Here is a 21692-nt window from a genome sequence, read left to right as displayed (position 1 = left end):
TTCCATATTCTAATATCAAAGATTTGTGCAAGGCAATTAAGGAGTTTGGGATGCATAGTAACTATTTTAAAAGCCTTTTAAGTGCTACTTTTTCAACACATTTGCTCATTCCTCATGTTTTGATTACAATAATGCAAACTCTTCTCACGCCTGGTGAATTTTTGTTGTGGAAACAATGGAAATTAATTTTATCTGATTTATTGCAAATTCTATGGCAAACTCCAGATAATTATCTGGACCTTGAGAATAATTATATCACATTAGACCTTTTATCTGGTGACAATAATATGGCAAATCCTCAAAAACAAGCAATGCTTCTTCCTCATCCAGTTCTTATTGAAATAACAAGTGCTGCTGAAAAGGCCTTAACATTACTACCATCTCAGACTCCTGAATCTCATTATACCAACATCAAACAATTGCCAAATGAAAATATTACTCACTTTTATAACTGTTTGCATGAAGCTATCTTTTCCCAGGTCCCTAATCCTGACTTCCAACAAGCATTCCTACTCGAACTGCTCCAGGCAAATAACAATGATGCTTGCAAACAAGTGATCCTGAGTCTTCCCTTGCATCCACCCGCAACTGTTGAAACCATCCTTGAAGTTTGTACAAAGAAGGTGCAGCTGAACACAGCTGTTCCCTTTTTGAAAAAAGTGGGGAAGGCGGGGGAGGTTGTGGAAAATGTGATGGGTACAGGGGAAACTTAATCTTGAGGTAACCTTATATACCATCATTGTCAGAAAAAGGGACATGTGGCTCAGAATTGCAGAGCAATTATAACTGCTGATAAAAACTCCAAAGACTGTTTCCCCAGCTCAACAGCAGGGAAACTAACGGCCCAACGCGTCCTAACAGTTCCCCGTTCCAACAAAAATAGAGCTGCAGACAAAGAAACTTGGACTTCTGGACTCAGGTTTAAGGTAACCTGTGATGTAACACACCATTTCAACAACAACAGACAGACTGCGATACCAATCTCATTCCAAAATGTGGACCACATGCCAGACTTTGCATACCTTTTTGTTATTGGGGACACTCAGGAAACACCTGCTGGGATAGAGGTTACACCCACACTCATGAAAGTGGATCAGAATGGGGGTTCTAACCTAATGGTACAATGTATATATCCACCATACTTTATGTCAAAAGGTCAAGTCATCGCACAGGCCATTCCACTGCCCAAATACCTGCCCACAGATGATCATATCCCAGCCATCTGTTGGACTGAAGTTTTGGGAAACGATAAACCTATAGTGGAATGTAAGCTCCGTCATGGATCACATAAAATCAGTATCATGAGAATGATAGACACAGCTGCTGATGTGTCTGTCATTACATTTGATAAGTGGCCTGCACAATGGGAATTGCAATCTCAGGGTATCATACAAGGGATTGGAGGTACCCAAATTGCGAAGCAATCCAAAAACACCATTCAAATTGAAGGTCCGGAAGGACAAATAGAGACACTTCGTCCGTATGTCCTGGATACCAAATTCACCCTGTGGGGAAGGGATGCCATGTCTCAGTGGGGAACAAAAATTGATATCACCCCTAAACATCAAAATTTTCCCTTGCAGCCACTGGAGTTGAGTGCCTTCCACAAAAATTGACTTGGAAAACTGATAAACCAGTGTGGGTTAACCCGTGGTCGCTAAAAAATGAAAAGTTAAAGGCACTCAAAACATTAGTAAATGAACAATTAGCTAAAGGGAACATCGCACCAACTAATAGCCCCTAGAACACGCCTGTGTTTGTAACACAAAAACTGGGAAAGAACAGATGGAGACTTCTCCAAGACCTTAGAGAAATCAATAAAGTTATTTAAGACATGGGACCCCTTTAACCAGGGATGCCATCACCTTCAATGCTCCCACAACATTGGCATTTAGCTGTTCTTGATATTAAAGACTGCTTCTTTCATATTCCACTCCACCCTGCAGATGCCCCTCGATTTGCGTTTTCTGTGCTGTCTATTAATCGTGAGGCCCCCATGAAACGTTACCATTGGCTTGTGCTTCCCCAAGGCATGAAAAATTCCCCAACTCTCTGCCAAGAGTATATTGCTAAAATTCTATCTCCCATCCGTGCAAAGCAGAGAAAGCCATCATCCTACATTACATGGATGATGTGCTGGTGTGTGCTCCCAATAATCAATATCTCGAGCAGACACTTAACATGGTGATTGAGGCCCTAGAGGCCAAGGGCTTTGAATTACAACCAGAAAAAATGCAGAGAACAAGCCCTTGAAAATACCTCAGACTCAAAATCACAGAAACCTCTATCACCCCAACACCCATCACCATAAATAATAACCCCAAAACATTAGAAGAAATGCAACAGCTCTGTGGGACACTGACTTATATAAAACCCTGGTTGGGACTCACCACAGAGGATGTAGCTCCTATTACGAACCTGCTGTCAGGGGAAGGTGGTCTAGCATCTCCTAGATCCCTGACAGAAGAGGCAAGGTAGTCTCTCAAAAAGATACAAGAGATCATTTCCACCAGAGAAGCACACAGGTATCAGCCCTCCCTACCCTTTAAGCTTGTCATTCTGGGGGAGGTACCATGCTTTCACGGCCTCGTTTTTCAGTGGGACAAGGAGCAGAAGGATCACCTCATCATAATTGAATGGGTGTTCCTCCCACTCCAACTGTCCAAGAGCATCATCAAGCCACAAGAACTGATGGCAAGAATCATCATGAAGGGTAGAGCAAGGCTCCGCACCCTGGCAGGATGTGACTTTGCATGCATCTACTTACCTGTAACAACAGACACATTAGATCACCTGCTTCAAAATAATATGAACTTACAATTTGCATTAGATAGTTACTCAGGCCAAATATCAAATCATTACCCAAAACATGAAATGTTTAATCTGGCATTCTCTGTCATCCCTCAAGAAATTCAAAGCAGAAAACCCCTTGATGCTCTAACCATTTTTACAGATGGCTCGGGAAAAAGTAAAAGATCTGTTCTTACTTGGAAAAATCCAAAGACGCAAAAGTGGGAATCTGACATCAAGGTAATCCAGGGATCGCCACAAGTAGCTGAACTAGCAGCTGTCGTTAGAGCATTTGAGAAGTTCAAAGAACCCTTTAATTTGGTCACTTACTCAGCATATGTAGCTGGAGTAACTGTGAGAGCAGAACACGCTCTCCTAAAAGAAGTCTCAAACAAAAAAATTTATGATCTGCTCTCAAAGCTAATTTATCTGGTTTCCCACAGAGAGCATCCCTATTTTGTCATGCATGTGAGGTCACATACAAACCTGCCAGGATTTATTGTGGAAGGTAATTGTAGAGCTGATGCTCTGGCTATGCCAGCAGACATAGTTCTATCAGCCGACTTACCAAAGCTCCCCCAAGTTTTTGAGCAAGCAAAATTGAGCCATGCCATGTACCATCAAAATATTCCTGCTCTTATCCATATGTTCCACCTGTCATGGATACAAGCAAAAGCAATAGTGGCAACATGTCCCAACTGCCAGAAGCTACAGCTTCCATCACTGGGCATGGGGGTTAATCCCAGAGGCATTAATAGTGGTGAAGTGTGGCAGATGGACATCACACATTTCCCTGAGTTTGGGAGATTAAAATACGTTCATGTTTCTATCAATACCTTCTCTAGTGCTATGTATGCCTCTGCACATGCAGGTGAAAAAGCTAAGGACATTGAAAAACATCTTGTCCAAGCTTTTGCTGTGCTCGGTATACCTGAGGAGATAAAAACTGATAATGGACCTGCCTACACCTCTCAAGAGTTTAAAAACTTTCATCAGCAGTGGGGATTTCGACATGTTACAGGTATTCCTCACTCCCCAACTGGACAGGGCATTGTTGAACGTGCCCATCAAACTCCTAAACAAATGCTGCTACAACAATCGGGGACCACCAAACTCAACTCACCTGTCCTCAGACTCAGCAAAGCATTGTTTACCATAAACTTTCTGAATGGCATGTTTGAGGATCTGAACCCTCCGATCTATCATCATTTCCAGAACACCGGGAGACAGAAACTGAAGGAAAATCTAGAAGTCCTAATCCGAGACCCAGAGACTCAAAAAATCCAAGGACCATACAAACTTGTAACTTGGGGACGTGGGTATGCCAGTGTATCTACCCCTCAGGGACTGTGGTGGATCCCAGGGAAATGGGTAAAACCTTATGCCACTTCCTCAAAAGTCAAGGAGGTTAAAACTGCCTCCTGGAGAAGACGCCGTAAAAAGGATCCTGATTATGTACCCTCATGTAAACCCTCTACTGCAGATTTTGATGTTAATCCCTTAAGTTGCACTGTTTTGCACTCACATTTTGCACTGTATTTTGTAAATCTTCGTCCTGATACCCCATACCATAGATGTCCTGATTAACCCCCTGAGTTTTGACTGGGGAACTAGTTTAAAGACATCCTAGGTACTGTCGAGTTGTAGGGACGATAGATTCCAGTTATGTTTTGCACTGTTATTTGTTACTGTTTTATGCACTTTAAGTTACTCAGTTACAACCCAGCTTTAAAGAAAAAAAATAGGGAATTGTTGCTGCCTGTTCAGAGGGGGTCGCCCCTCCCCCTCCCCGAGACTGGTCAAACAGCCATGTGCTCTGAACCTCCTTTGTTCTAAAGCACAGGCAAAACCGAAAGTAACTCAAACTCTGGAGCAGTGTCTGATTGGCCAGTTATCCCGGGTCCGCCCCTAGTTCTCCCCTTTCCCTTCCCCTGAATAAAAGAGAGAGCTCAGAGCAGGCCCGCCCTCTTTGGCTCTGCTCCCTTCTGCTAACATCTCCTGTGTGGCTCTGTCTTTGACTGAAAGCATCTAATTGAAGGATTAAGGCATAAACCAAGGGCTATATTTCTACCTCTTTGCTTCTACTGGTGGTATTAGCTTTGCAGCTACCATTTGCCACTTTTAGAGCTACTGAAGTGCCAGATTGCCTGTGCCGTCCCTCTAGATGGCTCAAGGTTTTCTGAGGCCCTGAACTGAGAGCTTAGCCAGTTAAATGCTGTATTTCCACAATATGGTGCTGTTTTGGATTTGTGACCAAAACAGTTTTGATAACATAAGGATGTTTTAGTTATTTCTGAACAGTGCTTTTTCAGCATCAAGGCCTATTCTGCTTCTCACACTGCCCTGCCAGTAAGTAGGCTGAGGTGGACAAGAATATGTGGGAAGGATGAGGGGAGGGGGATGGGGGATGTTCAGTGTTATGACATTTGTCTTCCCAAGTAACTGTTAACACATGCTGGAACCCTGCTTTTCTGGAAATGGCTAAACATCTGCCCATCAATGGGAAGTAGTGAATGAATTCCTTATTTTGCTTTGCTTGTGTGCACAGCTTTTGCTTTACCTATTAAACTCTCTTTATCTCAACCACAACAATCTGGAAAAATCCTCCTGCTATATTGCTGTTTACTGTAGTTGTTTTACTTGTACTATTGTTGGTTATTCCAAGCAAGCCCCTCTTTTGAATATGCTGTGGATACTGTTCTTAAGGACAGTCATAGAATCATAGAATACTTTAGATTGGAAAAGACCTCAAAGATCATCAAGTCCAACCATTAACCCAGCACTGTCAAGTCCACCACTAAACCATGTTCCTAAGCACCACCCCTACACATCTTTTAAATACCGACAGGGATGCTGACTCAACCACTTTCCTTGGTAGCCTGTTCCAATGCTTGACAACCCCTTTGATGTATAATCTTTTCCTAATGTCAAATCTAAACCTCCCCTAGTGCAACTTCAGGCCATTTCCTCTTGTTCTATCGCTTGTTACATGGGACAAGACACTGATACCCACCTCGCTACAACCTCCTTCCAGGTAGCTGTAGAGAGCAATAAGGTCTCCCCAGAGCCTCCTTTTCTCCAAACTAAACATCCCCAGCTCCCTGAGCAGCTCCTCATAAGACTTGTGTTCCAGACCTTTCACCAGCTTTGTTGCCCTTTTCTGGACACACTCCAGCATCTCAATGTCTTTCTTGTCATAAGGGGCTTGAAACTGCATGCAGTACTCAAGGGGTGGGCTCACGAGTGCCAAGTTGTCATGATCTGCTTATACAAGCGAGGGTTGTGATGGTTTGTTTATAGATCTCAGAGTGCAAAAGGACACAAGGGATTTCAGTTTTAATCAAAACAGTGCACCTTTATTAAGTGCCCACAACATGATAATGCGATAGAGGAGAAAAAGAGAGAAAGAGATAAAGAAAAACAAAGTAAAAGAGTAGAGCGGAAGAAAGGGGGGGTAATAGCTACCAACAGATGAGACGAAGTCCTCGTGGTCTTCTGCCAATAGATTCGTCTTCTTTCTGTGGGGAGATCTCGTCTCAGTTATTTTAGAAAGTCCCTTTATAGTCCTTTTCAGAAGCGAGGGGCAACTGGCCAAGAGGTGGGGGAAATCTACAGCCGTTGTTATGGGGCCCGTTGCTTTGGGAAACAGGTACAGGACAGGCGTACAGGACAGGTGTACAGGACAGGTCATTCCTTTCCGCTTCAGCGCAGTCCTTCCCACCTGGGCAGCAAGAACGGTGCAGTCCACTGTGACCGGCACTAGTTTCCTCAGGAATGCGTACCAGTTCCCAGCGGGCACACCTGCAGGCGACACTTGGCAGACATCCCACCTCAGCCAGGCCGGGACTCCTGTGTTCAGTCTCTGTCCTTGGCGATGATCGTGAGGCAGATGAGGGATCTTCGAACCGTCTCTTACACAAGTACAGGGGGATGATCACTGCCCTAGTCCTGCTGCCCCCCCTATTTCTGATTGTGCTGGTTTTGTCTGGGGTAGAGTTGATTTTCTTCCCAGTGGCTGGTATGGGGCTGTGTTTTGGATTTGTGCTGAACACAGAGCTGATAATATAGAGATGTTTTTGCTATTACTGAGCAGGGCTTACACAGAGCCAAGGCCTTTTCTGCTTTTTGTACTGCCATGCTGGCAAGGAAGTTGGGGGTGAATGGGATGTTGGGAGGAGACACAGCCAGGACAGGTGACTCAAACTGACTAAATGGATATTCCAGACCATATGAAATTATGCTCAGTATATAAAGTGGGAGGAAGAAGGAGAAAGGGGGGGGGGGGGGGGGTGCTATTTGGAGTGATGGCATTTGTCTTCCCAAGTAACCATTATGTGTAACAGGGCCCTGCTCTCCTGGAGATGGCTGAACATCTGCCAGCCCATGGGATGCAGTTAATTAATTCCTTATTTTGCTTTACTTGTGTGCATGGCTTTTGCTTTCCCTATTAAACTGTCTTTATCTCAACCCACGAGTTTTCTGGCTTTTACCCTTCTGATTCTCTCTCAGATGCCACTGGTGGGAGACCGAGCAAGTGGCTGCATGGGGCTTGGTTGCTGGCTGGGGTTAAACCACGACACTGTCTTAGGGTGACTTTATGATGTGTATCCCCTATCGCTGCACTATGCCAGGAAATTAATTTTGTGCCTTTCTGTGCCTTTAAACTGAGCCTGAGAGGGGGTAGAGGAAAAAAAACAAGCGAGCTTCTCAAAGTTTTGTTCAAAGACACAGAGATAGGGACTCCTCTGCATTCTTCTAACAGCAGCAGGAGCGGATGAAGCAGCTTGCTTGCTTTTCTCAGCCAGCTTTCAGCTACTTTTTCTCTTCAGAGTGTGCCGGATTGGACAAATTTGGAGGAAAATATCCTCTGATAGAAAGCAGGTTACAACCAGCCCTCCCCCACCAGGTTCGGGAAAAAAGAAATTTTCCTCGGAAGAACATGAAAGAGATAAAAACTATTTATTTAACAAACACACAGGAAAAGGATAATAATGCTAAATAATAAAACCTCTAGCTGTGGAGAGAAAAACCTGGGAAAATTTCAGAGTCCTTCCGTAGGTAGCCTCTCCCCTCCTCCTTGGAGCTGGGATGGGGTGGGCCCACCTCCAGGGCCAAGGCCTCGGTGGAAAGTCCTCCCGATGTATTCTGATGTTGAAGCAGTCCAGCAGAGAAGAAGGGAAAAATCGAAGTCCCAGGAAAACAAAAGTTCAACTCTCTGGAGGAAAAGGAGCTGAAAAAACTGGCCGAAAGCTGGCTGAAAAGCAAGCAGTGCTTCCTCCGCTCTCTCCGCTGCAGAATGCAGGAAGGAGTCTGTGTGTATATCTGTGTGTCCTTGAAACAAAAACTGTAAACTGCTTTGAAAGTTTTGCTGGGTTTTTTGTCTCCCCCCTCTCAGGCTCAGATTAAAGGCATAGAAAGGCACAAAATTAATTTCTGGGCATAGAACAGCAATATGGGATACACATCATAAAGTCACCCCAAGAGAGAGAGAGAAGGAGAGTTGAACTTTGTTTCCTGGGACTTTGATTTTTTTTTTCCCCTTCTTCTCTGCTGGACTGTTTCAACATCAGAATACATCGGGTGGACTTTCCACCTGTAGGAACCCAGAGTGCCGAGAATATTTCTCTGCCTGTTTTTAAGGGTTCTTACCCTCCTGAACAACACTGTTTTAACCTCCAACCTTGGAAAAAATTACCAATGATCAGACAGGAACTAGAAAATACAGTGGTGTGAATTAGGTGATAGACTACTATGTAAGGTTGCCACAGAGTGAAAAATTTAGAGGTTTTGGGCTTCTCTTTGTAGTAAATAGATAAGAGTAAAAAATATCAAAATGGAGGATTGTTGTTGTTCTCTAAACCTTCTCCTTCTTCTACTACTCCACGTTCTGCAGTAAAAGTAGTTTGGGATGATTGGATAGAGAATTCCGCACTTCCTGCCTGTGTTACTGAATAATTGGTAGGAAAGTGAAAATAATATACGTTTTTAGTAACTATTGGTTAAATTATCTTTAAAAGGCCATGTAAATCTTGATAATTAGACTTCACTCCTGCTTTCTGTGCTCTATGCTGTACCTGGGTCACGCTAGTGGCTCTGTTCCTCTGATAAGACTTAATAAACAACTATCCGGCAGCATTGAAACTCAAGGAAAAGTCTCGGTTTATCTTTGAAACTCCTTGCAAGGACTTTTAGAAAATTGTCTCCCATCAGGAGGGATTTGATTTATGGCACCATGCAGTGTCACCACCGAGGCCCTGGCCCTGGAGGTGGGCCTGCGACCCAGCTCCAAGGAGAAAGAGAGAGAGACCTATGGAAGGACTCTGAAATTTTCCCAGGTTTTCTCTCCACAGCAAGAGGCTTTATTATTTAGCATTATTATCTTTTTCCTGTGTGTTTGTTAAATAAATCGTTTTTATCTTTCACTTTCCTTCAAGGAAAATTTATTTTTTCTTGAACCTGGTGGAGGAGGGCTGGTTTTGACCTGCCTTCTATCAGAGGATATTTTCCTCCAAATTTGTCCAAACTGGCACACCACAAGCCAGGATGCCATTGGCCTTCTTGGCCACCTGGGTACACTTCTGGCTCATATTCAGCCAACTGTTGACCAACACCCTCAGATCCTTTTCTGCCGAGCATCTTTCCAGCCACTCTTCCCTAAGAGGTCCACCAGAACCTTGCTGGTTGGTATCCTAACTTGCTAATTCTCTCAGGCGCTGGTGAATGTCAGGAAGGGAAATGATTGTTGTATTTGTACATAGCATCCTGCATCTGTGAACCAAGGTTTTCCTGTGGTAAGAATGCTGGTATTGGTGGAATTGTGAGGCTGTGCACCTAAAATTTTTGTTAGATAATACTCTATTCAGGCTAGTGTCTCAAACACTGACTACCGACTGCCACTTCGGTAAATCATGGATCAGAACTCTATGTCCTCCAAAACTTTATGGGCTATGATCTGTCCCATGATCAATGAAAAACCATGCAGCAGGGTCCATCCTACACCATGCAAACCTACCATGCCAATACTGACAATTGCCTGAAAGACACCGCTTGCTGCTGTGACCTTATCACAGTAGGTGCCCCTGGCGTATACTGGCTGTGCAGCAGCTGTGCCATAAAAATACTCCCATGGAGAGAGAGAAGGTTTACGCACCCAGACTAATAGTGCCTGGGATGCATGTTGAAGTAAACCTCTTCATGACCCATGTCCATAATTATCCTGATGCCCTGTGACATTGGTGTAGTATCAACCCTTTAATAGAACGAGGATGAATATTTCACCAGTTTCCCTGGACTGTCCTTCCTTGTCTAGGGGTTTATGAGCTGGAGAAAGCAATCATCACTCTCTCTGCTACTCTGGAAAATATAGAAAATGTAACAATTTATGCCATCCAAGCCCTGCAGCAAGAAGTTGCTCAAGTACCACAGACTACTGTTCAAAACCACTAGCTTCAGAGTACTTGATGGCTACACAAGGTGGCATTTGCACATTAGTAAATACTACCTGCTGTGTCTGTGTCAAACAAGATCTATGCATTGAGACTGACCTTAAAAAAATCCAGGAACAACTAAAGCCCTTGCACCAGGTAGCAACTGAAGATATTGATTGGGGAATTGGCAAATTGTGGTCATGGCTTACCTCTTGGTTCCCAGATCTCAGGGCATCTGTCAAAATATTTTGGCTGTACTTTTTGTAATTATCTACTTTATTGTCATTATTTATGTTTTGTTTCATATCAGTGGATGGGGTTGTAGACTGTGTTGTAAAACATTTTCCAGTCATGTCAAGCCACTCCCTGACTGGGGTTGGGGCCACTAGATATAAACAGATGCTGGTTGTAATCTCTTTCACAGCCTCTCTTATAGCAATTGGGAAAATGCAGTAGTAATTGTGGCAGGACATTCCCCCTCTACCACAAAAAAGCTTATCTGCTCTGTCCATCAGCTGGTGCATAGCTCCGGACATTGTCCCCCCTCGCATGAATTGGTGAGATAACCCAGGCTGGACAGATGTCCGGCAATGAGTTACTTCTAGCACCAGGGAGGTGGGATCCCCAGCTGATAATAAACACCCCTCGCATTGAGAGGGAGATGTAGAGAGAGAAGCCAGGAATCCTTGACTGAAAGGCACTACTTTTACAACTATGTTCCGGTTTGGCCAAATTTAGAAATATATCCTCTGAGAGAAGGCACAACCACCCCTCCCCCACCAGGTTCGGGAAAAAATAAATTTTCCTCAAAGGAAAGTGAAGAAGATAAAACTATTTATTTAACAAACACACGGGAAAGGAAAATAATGTTAAATGGTAAAATCTTTCGCTGTAGAGGAAAAAAACCTGGGAAAGTGTTCGAGTCCTCCCTTTGGTCTCCTCGGAGCTGGGGCTTGGCCCAGGGCCAGGCCCTCTGTGCCCGGTGGAAAGTCCTCCCGATGTGCTCTGATGTTACAGCAATCAAGCAGTCCAGTAGAAAAGGGAGAAAATCCGAAATTCCAGAGAAGGAAAAGTTCAACTCTCAGTCTCTCTCCGGAGAACAAGAAACTGGAAAAACTGGCCAAAAGCTGACTGGAAAGCCGCAAGCCGGGTGCTTCCTGGCTCCCCTGCCGCAGCTTGGGAAAAAAAAACCTGCTATCTTTATGTGACCTTGAACAAGCTGCAAACTGCTTTGAGAAAGTTTTGCTCAGTTTTTTTCCTTCCCCCTCTCAGGCTCAGTTTAGAGGCATAGAAAGGCACAAAAATTAATTTCTGGGCATAGGCAGCAATATGGGATACACATCATAAGGTCACCCCAAGACAAACTATAAAAGCTACACAAATTTTCACGGAGGCAGAAGTCTCCTACACACTCCCTGTAAACGTGTAGGACTTCTTCCTGAAGCTTGGACGCATCTTCGTGGTTACTTTTCCGTAAATTGAGAGGAAAGGATGTGTGCCCCATCAGCAATTGGATGGTAAAATACATTGAATCCTAATCTATACTATTTCTTCGCTAGCTGTAATAATAGGTACCTCACTAGTGCACTATATTGTTTATCTACTAGTAGTGTTTCTTTTGTTTATTCTGTGTAGTAAATAATCTGTTAAAGTCTCATGTCTGTTAAATTTGTGTCTATTAAATAAATTATTCGTTTTGTAATAGATTTAATTGGCCATTATTAAGAACCTGCGAGCGAGAGTGATCTGGCGTGCAGGCGGCCTCAAACAGAGCTACTGCCAGAAATCTGAGTCAAAGGCAGGACTTGTTTAAGCTCTCCTCTCCATTCGTAACAGTAATCACCTCCCAGATGTCTGCACAACTGATACTTGATAGAGGTGATTCTACAGTACCTGTCTCGTGATACACCATCTTTCAACCTCTGACTGTATAACTTATACCTTGCAGGTGTCGGAACACCAACCTCACCTAGCTTATTATATAACTAACAACCCATCAAAATAACACCCTTGCCTATAACTCCATGTCAAGTGATGATTTGAGAGAATCACAGGGTAGAAGCAACATCTTGCCTTCTGACACCGTCCCTTAACCAATATTGGTATCTTAGACAGTCTGCCAACACTCTGTCCCCGACCTACATTGTCACAACTCTCCACATTTAAAACACATTTTCATGATTGGCTCTTTCTGCCAGATGACCCAGACACCAAATGTCCCTGGCAGTCCACCAGAGCCATGGCATTGTTTATGATCCTTTGCTCACTACTGGTGATTGGGTGAGTTGCTATATGGGGGAATTGTTCAACTTTCTTACTTCCTCAATAAAGCTTAGTTTTATAATGTGTTGTCAGACTCCATTACTGTTTGGACCACAACATCAAATATATGTCTTACAAAACAAAATAAAAACATTCTGATATCTGCCAAGTTAAAGGAGTACAAAAATAAATGACAAGATGTATTCACTATATAAGCAACTGAAAATTTCTTCATTGTAACAGCTGTACTTTTTAAGGACATGTCTGATGATATAGACTCTAATAAGAGTTCTTCCTTTTATGGGAAAAGTATAAATTTAAAAGCTTTCAGAACTCCTAGTCTTTCTTGAAAAATTTAATATTGAATGTTGGGGGTTAGGATCTTTCCTTTTGTTTCTTTTCCCTCATGGAATTTTGTCCCATAGGTTGCTAGGAAACAATAACTATCAATAATTAAGAGACAAAAGAAGTTGCCCCGGGAAGGGTGCAGCTGGCTACTCTCTTATCTGAGATTTTCTCTCAGAGGGGCAGAGATACCTCGAGAATAGGACTGGGAAAATGGGGTTGGGTGCAGCCCCTATCTCTCTTGTGCTCTCGACATTCGGAGGGGAGAGAGGCTGCAGTCGCTGTGGGGAGAATTCGTCACCACTGCGGGGTTCCGTCTCCTGCTGCCTTTCTTCTACCGTGAGCAGAGTTCTGCTCGCAAGAGCGGCCGATGCACTGGGACCTTATTAACACCCTATCTCACTAAAAGAGGGACTTTTCACCATCTGCTCAGGTGCCTCAGGGGAAAAACCCCGGGATCCCAAGCCCAGGCCCCCGCTGCCCTGCCCCTGCCGCTTCTTTGCCACTGCTTCAAGTTTTCTCTACACTGTAGCCCCACATCCCCTGCCTGCCGAGATGTCCCATGGTTCCCGCTACAGCTGCAGAGTTTCTGATACATCTTGTCTACCACCCCAGGATTTTTGCTCATTCCTGCCATTCCAAATTGCTGCTTCCGAGAGTCCTGCTGGGGCATCAGGATAGGCTGCCCCTGGGGGGTTTGTGGAGCAAGCCTTTCTTCCATCCCTTCCCATCTCGGTCAAGTCCGCCATTACCGCATGCTCCCCAAGCTCACACCAGAGAGCCCCCTGGAGCTGCAGGGGAATCATCACACCTGCCCTGCTCACCGAGAGCCTGCCAGTGCCCCTACCGGCTGTGACCGTAACTACACCAAAGGGGAAAATGCCTGCAGGCAAGAAGGCTGTTACTGGGTTTCTGGTTCTGTTTGTTGTTGCTGCTATAGTTGTTGTTGTTTGGTTGCCTTGTTATACATACTAGTAAAGAACTGTTATTCCTATTCTCATATCTTTGCCTGAAAGCCCCTTAATTTCAAAATTATAATAATTTGGAGGGAAGGGGGTTACATTTTCCATTCCAAGGGAGGCTCCTGCCTTCCTTAGCAGACACCTGTCTTTCAAACCAAGACAGTGAAGAAAGTTGAGAATACAATCATGACTCCCCAGGGACATCTGTTTTACATTGGTATGTCACCCCTTCTCTTAAATAAAGAAATCAACATATATATACAGTCATGAAGAAAATTAAAATGTTTTCCTTTTTTCACCTAAATTTTGTAAATGAATGCTAAAAACTTGCATAGAACAGTGCTGGTGAGTAACTCATGTAAGTTTGATGAATAATGAAATAGTCTTTATGGAAGAAAAAGTCTAAATATTAAAATTCCCCCATACTTTGTAAAACTGTATACAAAACACTGGGTACTCCTGCACTTTTCCTACTTAGTTCAAGCATCCCCATGTTGCAGTGGGGATACTGTAACATGCATATCAAACAAGGAGTCCCATTGAAAAGAAATATATATGGACAGATTCTTGATAGATGTTTCGGAGAGATGTTTATTTCTCCAGCTGCATGGCCGGGCTCTGCCGAGGAACTCCTAGTCACAGGACCGAGCGTCCTTGCCCACACAAGGAAACACAAAACAACCAATGGGGAACGAGGCTGACCAGGGGCTCGGGAAACCCCGTCTCTGTCCCCTCAGGGCCCCTCTCCTAGGGCTACATGGCAGGGGGAGGGGACCCCAACATTTCACCCGTTTATTTTTAACAAAAGAGATGCAAAACTTAACATTGAAAACAGCTGGATAAACATAACAAGAACAGTTTTAAAACAATACAAGCCACCCTCCTGAGTCTTTAAATGTCCAAACAGATTCTGTGGAACATCTTAGGGCTGACAGAAGGGAGACAGAACTATCCGGGCATGCTTTGTGGGGAAACTGAGGCAGGAGAGGGTTTAATTTCTTCCCTCCTCCTTTTCATCCCCCCGTCAGCATCGGAGAGGAGTTGTAGGGAAAGGGAATTGCATAGGGAAGCCATGGGGTGAAAAAGGGATTAGGAATAAATTGGGGATGGGGTAAACGTAGGAAGGGGTTCATATTGGGTATAGGGTAAAAGAGGAAAGTTGGCTGTGGGTAGGGAAGTTGCTGGGATGGATATTGTTTATAATTTTGTGCATAACGGCTGCCTTTGACTGGAATACCCCCAGGCTCAGGAACATTCGCTGCTTGTAAACCCTTCTTTCCTTGGACTATATCAAATTGTATAACTTCCCCATCTCCTACACTTTGCAGGTAATTTTTAGGGTTATTCCTTTTAATAGCAGTTCTATGGATGAATAAATCTTCCCCTGTATCATCTCGTGTTATAAATCCATTGTTGTTTTTTACATTGTACCATTTCACAGTTCCTGTGACATTCGTTGCTACAACTTCTCCTATCACGTGCTTGCGTGTTTGTCGTGTCTGCTGGTCCCGTGTGGCTGCCGCCTCGCCAACTCCGACGTCTTGGCCGGGCCCCCCCATTGCGGCTGCTCCACGGCCTCCGAGCAGCGCTGCTCCGGCGCGTGTCTGGGCTCTGTGCTGCCCCGCGTTGCCATCGTTGCTCCCTCTGAGCGGTTCCGCTCCGCCAACTCCACGCTGCTTTGAGAGTGGCCCCGTTTCGGCTTGGTGCTGCGCTGCGCGGCTTCTCGTGTCGCTATGGAAACCGCCGCTTCTCACTCTACGGGGCTCTCCGAGCCGTGTGCTCAGAGCGGGCTTCCACACCGATCCCCGGTTCCTGGCTGCTCGTGGCCCATGGCACCTGCGGCGCCTGCGGTGTCGCTCCCTCACTCGCCATCGCGTGGCAGGGGACACCGAGACAGGGATTGGTGTCCGCGATAAGGCGCGCACTCCTGAGGGGGCCGGGCGCATCGGGCGCAGGCACCTCCAACGGCACGGCTGCAGTCACGGGCTCCTGGGATGGACGCCGCGTGGTCTCGGCCACGGGATTATGGCCATCCTCTGCTTTAGGGGTAATAGGACCATACAAATGCTCCTGAAGAGCTTGAGTGATTACAAGGCATCCGCGGAGGGGTTCAATCACTAATGCATGTTCTGTTTGATCCTTCATCTCACACAAGACCTTGTGCCAAAAACTCCCATTATTAACTCCAGGAATTCAAGGAGGATTAATATCAAAAAGTAAGTCTCGAGAAATATAGAAGAAATTTTTGAAAAGCCAGTTAAAAAAATGTTCTAGATCTCCAGGAACAAATACTTTCTTGTTTTGTTGTTCAAGGATTCCTTTAACTTCTAGATACATTTCTTTCTGTGGCTCAGAGAGCCACATTTCCCACGATTCTTCCATAGTCCAGAGAGAATATCCAAACCAAGGTGAGAAGAGAGAGATCTAGAGTGGTTTTTACTCACGAATTTTCTGTCCTTAGGGATCGGTGTTTTGCCCGCATTCTCCACTATTATGTTGCCGTGGGGATACTGTAACATGCATATCAAACAAGGAGGCCGTGGAAAAGAAATATATATGGACAGATTCTTGATAGATGTTTCAGAGAGATGTTTATTTCTCCAGCCGCATGGCTGGGCTCTGCCGAGGAACTCCTAGTCACAGGACCGAGCGTCCTTGCCCGCGCAGGGAAACACAAAACAGCCAATGGCGAAGAAGGCTGCCCAGGGGCTCGGGAAACCCCATCTCTGTCCCCTCAGGGCCCCTCTCCTAGGGCTACATGGCAGGGGGAGGAGACCCCGACATCACCATGCACGAGTTTTTTACCTCTGTTATTCTTTGAAATTGCAACACAAGTAGGAAATATAAGCCAACATAAATCCTATACTTTAAGTCAATGAAATGAAGTTTACTACTTTAGGGTCTGTTCTAGAAAAGAACCTATGAATTTTGTTTTAATTCCCATTGTATTTTTATGGTTCTGCTACACATTAACCATGCAAATAGCTACAATAAGAACATTTCTCTACAGTCAGCTATTCCACCTTTAACGCAAAATAGATGGGTTCCACTGACCTTCCATGGAAGAGATCAGTTTGTGACATATTATTTGAGTATTAGCCTCTTAATCCCTGTCGAACTTCTCATTTCATTCCATGCAGTTGCATACAACTGCTGGTAGACATTTGGAAAACAACCAGGACTGGACAAGTCAGCCTGCTTTGAAAATGTCTTAAAAGGACTAGCAACTTTCTGTTTTGCTGTTTAGCATGAAGTATTCAATCTATCATTACACTTTACTGGTCCAAAAAATTTAATATCCAAATAAACATGGAAAAACACACACACCAAACCTCTCTACAAACTTGTGTTTTAATCAATTTGCAAAAAAAAAAGAAAATTTAATTAATTTTAGGGAAAGTATTTTTTCTTAAAAACTGGTGATTTATGCTAATGCTTGCTTACCTCATTGTCGGACTCCACAAGCACTTGATCATATTCACTAAGAGCTACTAGGAACATGATAGATGTGACATTTTCAAAGCAATGTATCCATTTTCTTCTTTCCGATCGTTGGCCTCCTACATCCACCATTCTGCAAAATTAACAATAATCACATCAACTCCACAAATACCTTTGCAGATAAACATACAAACATATATGAAACACTGAATTCAAGAATTTAGTTGAAAACACAATTTGGTTTTCCTTAAAACTGTCACCACTCAAAGACTAATGGAATGTGTTGTAAATAAAAAAGTTATAGTATTTTCTTTTTAGTTTGATGAGCTTTCTGAATTTGAATTATTATGGGTCTCAAAGCCTTCAAATTTCTGATATTCAAAACGCTTATGATTCTGAGTCATGATTCTAGAATGTATGCTCTGTATATTTAGCAGAAACACATGTCCACAGAATTAAGTTGGTGGCCTGCCTTTCTCCCAAGAAATTGCCAGTCAAAATTCCAAACTTGTCAAGGCTGCCTAATTTTAAGAGTATAAATAGAATATAATCTGTATTTACTGAAGTTGTTAATAGCCAAAACAAAAGCTCAAATTTGCTGTCAGAGTGTACTCCAAATTTATTATGGATCTCAATGTAATTAGACACTTGGGTGTCTAACTTGTAACTGCATAGTTATTCTTGAGCAATTGTATTTGACCTCAGAATAAGCTGTGGGGAAAATTATTTGTAGGAATGGCATCAAATGTGTAAAATATCACTTCTCTATAAAAATCAAGTATAGAAGTGGTACCTTTCCATTTCATTATTATACATAATAGAACATTTATACTAGTTGTATTGAAAAATGACTTCCAGTTTTTCTATCAATAACTACCTTCAGAAAAAGACAAATCTGTCTCTCATCCTCTTGACACCTTTAACCCCAGCTGCTAATCATATATGGACAAAAACATGAAAATAGAATTAGCACCAAGCTCAAATTTAAAAAACATTGAATAATTTGTATTTTTAACCAATATCCTATACATGGTATTACTAATGTAAAAGGAAACAAAAGAAACAAAGCAAATGGATGTTAAACTTTTTTCTACCTGAAAATGACGCTTTGTAAGTCAAATGGATATTCAATGATCCCTGTTGTTGGGACTCGAACTCTAAGCACATCTTGCTGAGTTGGCAGATAGGCTGAATCTGCTATGCGGTCCAAGTCGTTAAGGTAACTATAGATGGAGAGAAACAACAGGAATGCAAGACAGTGAGACCATAATCCACTGAGGAAAAGAGAAAGGAAGTCTGAGGAAAAGAAATAAGATGTGGGATAGGAAGAAGTACAACAGAAAAAAAAGCAATAATGACATAAAAGAGGGAAGGAAATGGAGTGCTCCATTCTCTCCTTTCCATTATAATTATTGTTATTATTATATTTTACTTTGTTTCAATTATTAAACTATTCTTATCTGAACCCATGGGTTTTACTTTTTTTCCCCTTGATTCTCCTCCTCATCCCACTGGGAGAGGGGGAAAGCAGGGGAGTGAGTGAGCTGCTGCATCATACTTAGTTGCTTGCAGTATATATAACTTTATTTTATCAATTTAGAGGGAATTAAACATGTTTCTGACAATCAGTCTGAAAGTTTTGCCTGCATCAGCAATACAAAATTTCATTCAAAAGACTCTAAAATAAATAAAATCTCCTTATATTTCTCTTTAAAGCTCACATTCCGTCTGATCCAAAATAATATAAATAATTTTTTAAAAAATCATCATTGAGTAAGCATGTATATCATAAGGATTGTCATCAGGGTATTTCTGCTCTACTGCACCCACTGATTTGTACATCTGAATATTCTGGAATATAGCCAAAATTAATTGTTTCTCTTTAGTCATGTACAATCTTCCCAAAATGCCAGTGGAACAAATCAACAGACATGCTCAATACCGTTAAAATGACTTTTGTATTAACTGTGTAAGAGTATACTTTTATTTTTCTAGAACTGCGTACACATTTTCCATTAGGATGAATGGGGTAATGGTGTCATTTTCTTTAAGTAACTTATTGGGTTGACAGAATATTTCAAAATGCTGAGCAGGACTATGGAAAGTGTAAATGAACAAATGTGAATATTTACATAAAAAGGAAAAGATGACTGGAATATCATTATTAAATACACACTACCAGCACACACAATTTTCAAATATTATCATAGCTGTTACAGTAATATAGAACATTTAGAATTTTATTTTTTTATAATAGCATGGAATACTTCCAGTTGGAAGAGACCTACAATGATCATGTAGTCCAGCTGCCTAACCACTTCATGGCTGGCCAAAACTGAAAGCATATTATTAAGGGCATTGTCCAAATGCCTCTTAAACACTGACAGTCTTGGGGCATCAGCAACCTCTCTAGGAAGCCTCTTCCAGCATTTGACCACCCTCTCAGTAAAGAAATGTTTCCTTATCTGAACCTCCCCTGATGCAACTTTGAACCATTTCCACACATCCTGTCAGTGGATTCCAGGGAGAAGAGCTCAGCACCTCCCTCCATGTCTCCTCCTCAGGAAGCTGCAGAGAGCCATGAGGTTACCCCTTAGCTTCCTTTTCTCCAAACTAGACAAACCCAGAGTCCTCAGCTGTTCCTCCTCACAGGACATGCCTTCCAGCCCATTCACCAGCTTGGTGGTCCTTCTCTGGACACATTCAAAGACCTTCACATTCTTTTTAAATTGTGGGCCCCAGAACTGCACACAGCACTCAAATTGAGGTCCCTCCTTTGATAACCCTTTGATAAAGGGTTTATCATAGTTTTGGTTTATCATATTTTATAAGTCTTTATTATTGCAGTGAATTATATTCAAGGCTTCTTCATATCAAAAGAGTTGGATCAATGAGTTGAGTGGATCAACTGGTGATGTAAATGTTTCTCTCTGAGTTCATTAAGAGAGTGTGAATATCTGAGTTATCCAGTCCAGCATGGGAGGAGCATATACACGGCTAAGCTCAATATAGAGTATAAGAACTGAACAACTAGCAGAAGGATTTTCAGGAGAGCAACAGGCTTGAATTGGTTTCAATTCACATATTCCCTCCTGACACCTGAGGATGCCTAGCATCCTGACAGTGAGCATATAATAGAAATCAGTAATGACAATCACATTGGTATTGTCTCTGGCACAAGCAGCAACTTTAAATAAAAACATCAAACACCTTTTCCAACTGCAACTGTGCAGGCCAAATCCTCACTCCAGCTGCTTCTAACTACACCTTTTTCCAAAAGTCACAGTCCATGCTTAACTCTTGCTCTTGTGCAATGTCTCCATGATCTATTGCTGTGAAAATTATTTGAAATAGCAAAGAAACACTATGGAAATTGTTCAAATTAAGACAGCTTGTTTGACTGATACAGACTGGGGTGTGAGAAGTCTGTAACCTCCAGCAGGGAAGCAGGATGGAGTTACCTCTTCCACTGGTTTATTTGCAACCAGAAAAAGACTTGTAAAGACATTTAATTTAAAAGATGTCTAACAAAATTATAGGGCTACATGAAATGTCTTGAGAATATCTGAATTCAGACTACTCTGGATGAAGAGTAAAAGTGAACACTATCAGAAAATTAATATTTTTATTTATTTTTTGTATCATTACTTATTAAGGACACAATACACCATGGCTTTTAAAGCACTCATCTACTGCAGTTCTAATGGAGCTACTGACAAATACAGTACTCACATGAGAAAACATGCTGTCTTGGTTAAAGACAATTTAAAGGGGAACACTCTGAGTTCTCTCCCTTTGTTTCAAGCAATCCCCTTCCACCAATAAGGAAAAATTAAAAAAAAATAGATATAAGTGAAAAAATAACAGTTTACTAACAAGCAAAACTGCAACAGGCAAATAATAACAGTAAATAATCACTAGATACAAAATTGCTAAATCTTACAAATTCCCAGAGAACAGAGACACCCAAAATGGTGGAAATACCCTTTCCAAGATGGCTTCTGCCATGGGTAACCACATGTAAGGAGACAAAGGGAAAATGGCATCTGACCTTTGTTACAGCGGGGATTACTGTAACACGCATATATCAAACAAGGAGTCCCATGGAAAAGAAATATATATGGACAGATTCTTGCTAGATGTTTCAGAGATGTTTATTTCCCGAGCCGCATGGCCGGAGCTCTGCCGAGGAACCCTCACAGTCTGGACTGAGCGTCCTTCCCCGCGCAGGAAACACAAACCAACCAATCGGGAACGAGGCTGCCCAGGGGCTCGGGAAACCCCGTGCCTCCCCTCAGGGCCCCTCTCCTAGGTCTACATGGCAGGGGGAGGGGACCCCAACATTTCACCCGTTTATTTTTAACAAAAGAGATGTAAAACTTAACATTGAAAACAACAAGGACAGTTTCAAAACAATACAAGCCACCCTCCTGAGCCTTTGAATGTCCAAACAGATTCTGTGGAA

The 21692-nt window shown here is 42.8% G+C and overlaps 1 protein-coding gene across 1 annotated transcript in view; it reads right to left on the bottom strand.

Annotated features, from left to right (window-relative positions):
- The window catches only part of LOC138102741 (guanine nucleotide-binding protein G(q) subunit alpha), a 214959-nt gene that overhangs the window by 18348 nt on the left and 174919 nt on the right, over window positions 1-21692 (bottom strand). The window contains exons 4-5 of the mRNA XM_069000493.1: window positions 18322-18450; window positions 17231-17360 (exon numbers count right to left, since the gene is read on the bottom strand). Of these exons, the coding sequence (XP_068856594.1) occupies window positions 17231-17360; window positions 18322-18450 (259 nt within the window). The remainder of the gene's footprint in view (window positions 1-17230; window positions 17361-18321; window positions 18451-21692) is intronic.

Source organism: Aphelocoma coerulescens (assembly GCF_041296385.1).
Source record: "Aphelocoma coerulescens isolate FSJ_1873_10779 chromosome W unlocalized genomic scaffold, UR_Acoe_1.0 ChrW_unloc_scaf_1, whole genome shotgun sequence".
Taxonomy (NCBI): Eukaryota; Metazoa; Chordata; class Aves; order Passeriformes; family Corvidae; genus Aphelocoma; species Aphelocoma coerulescens.
The sequence above is the reverse complement of the archived record's forward strand: the minus strand, read 5'-3'. Positions and strand labels throughout refer to the sequence as shown.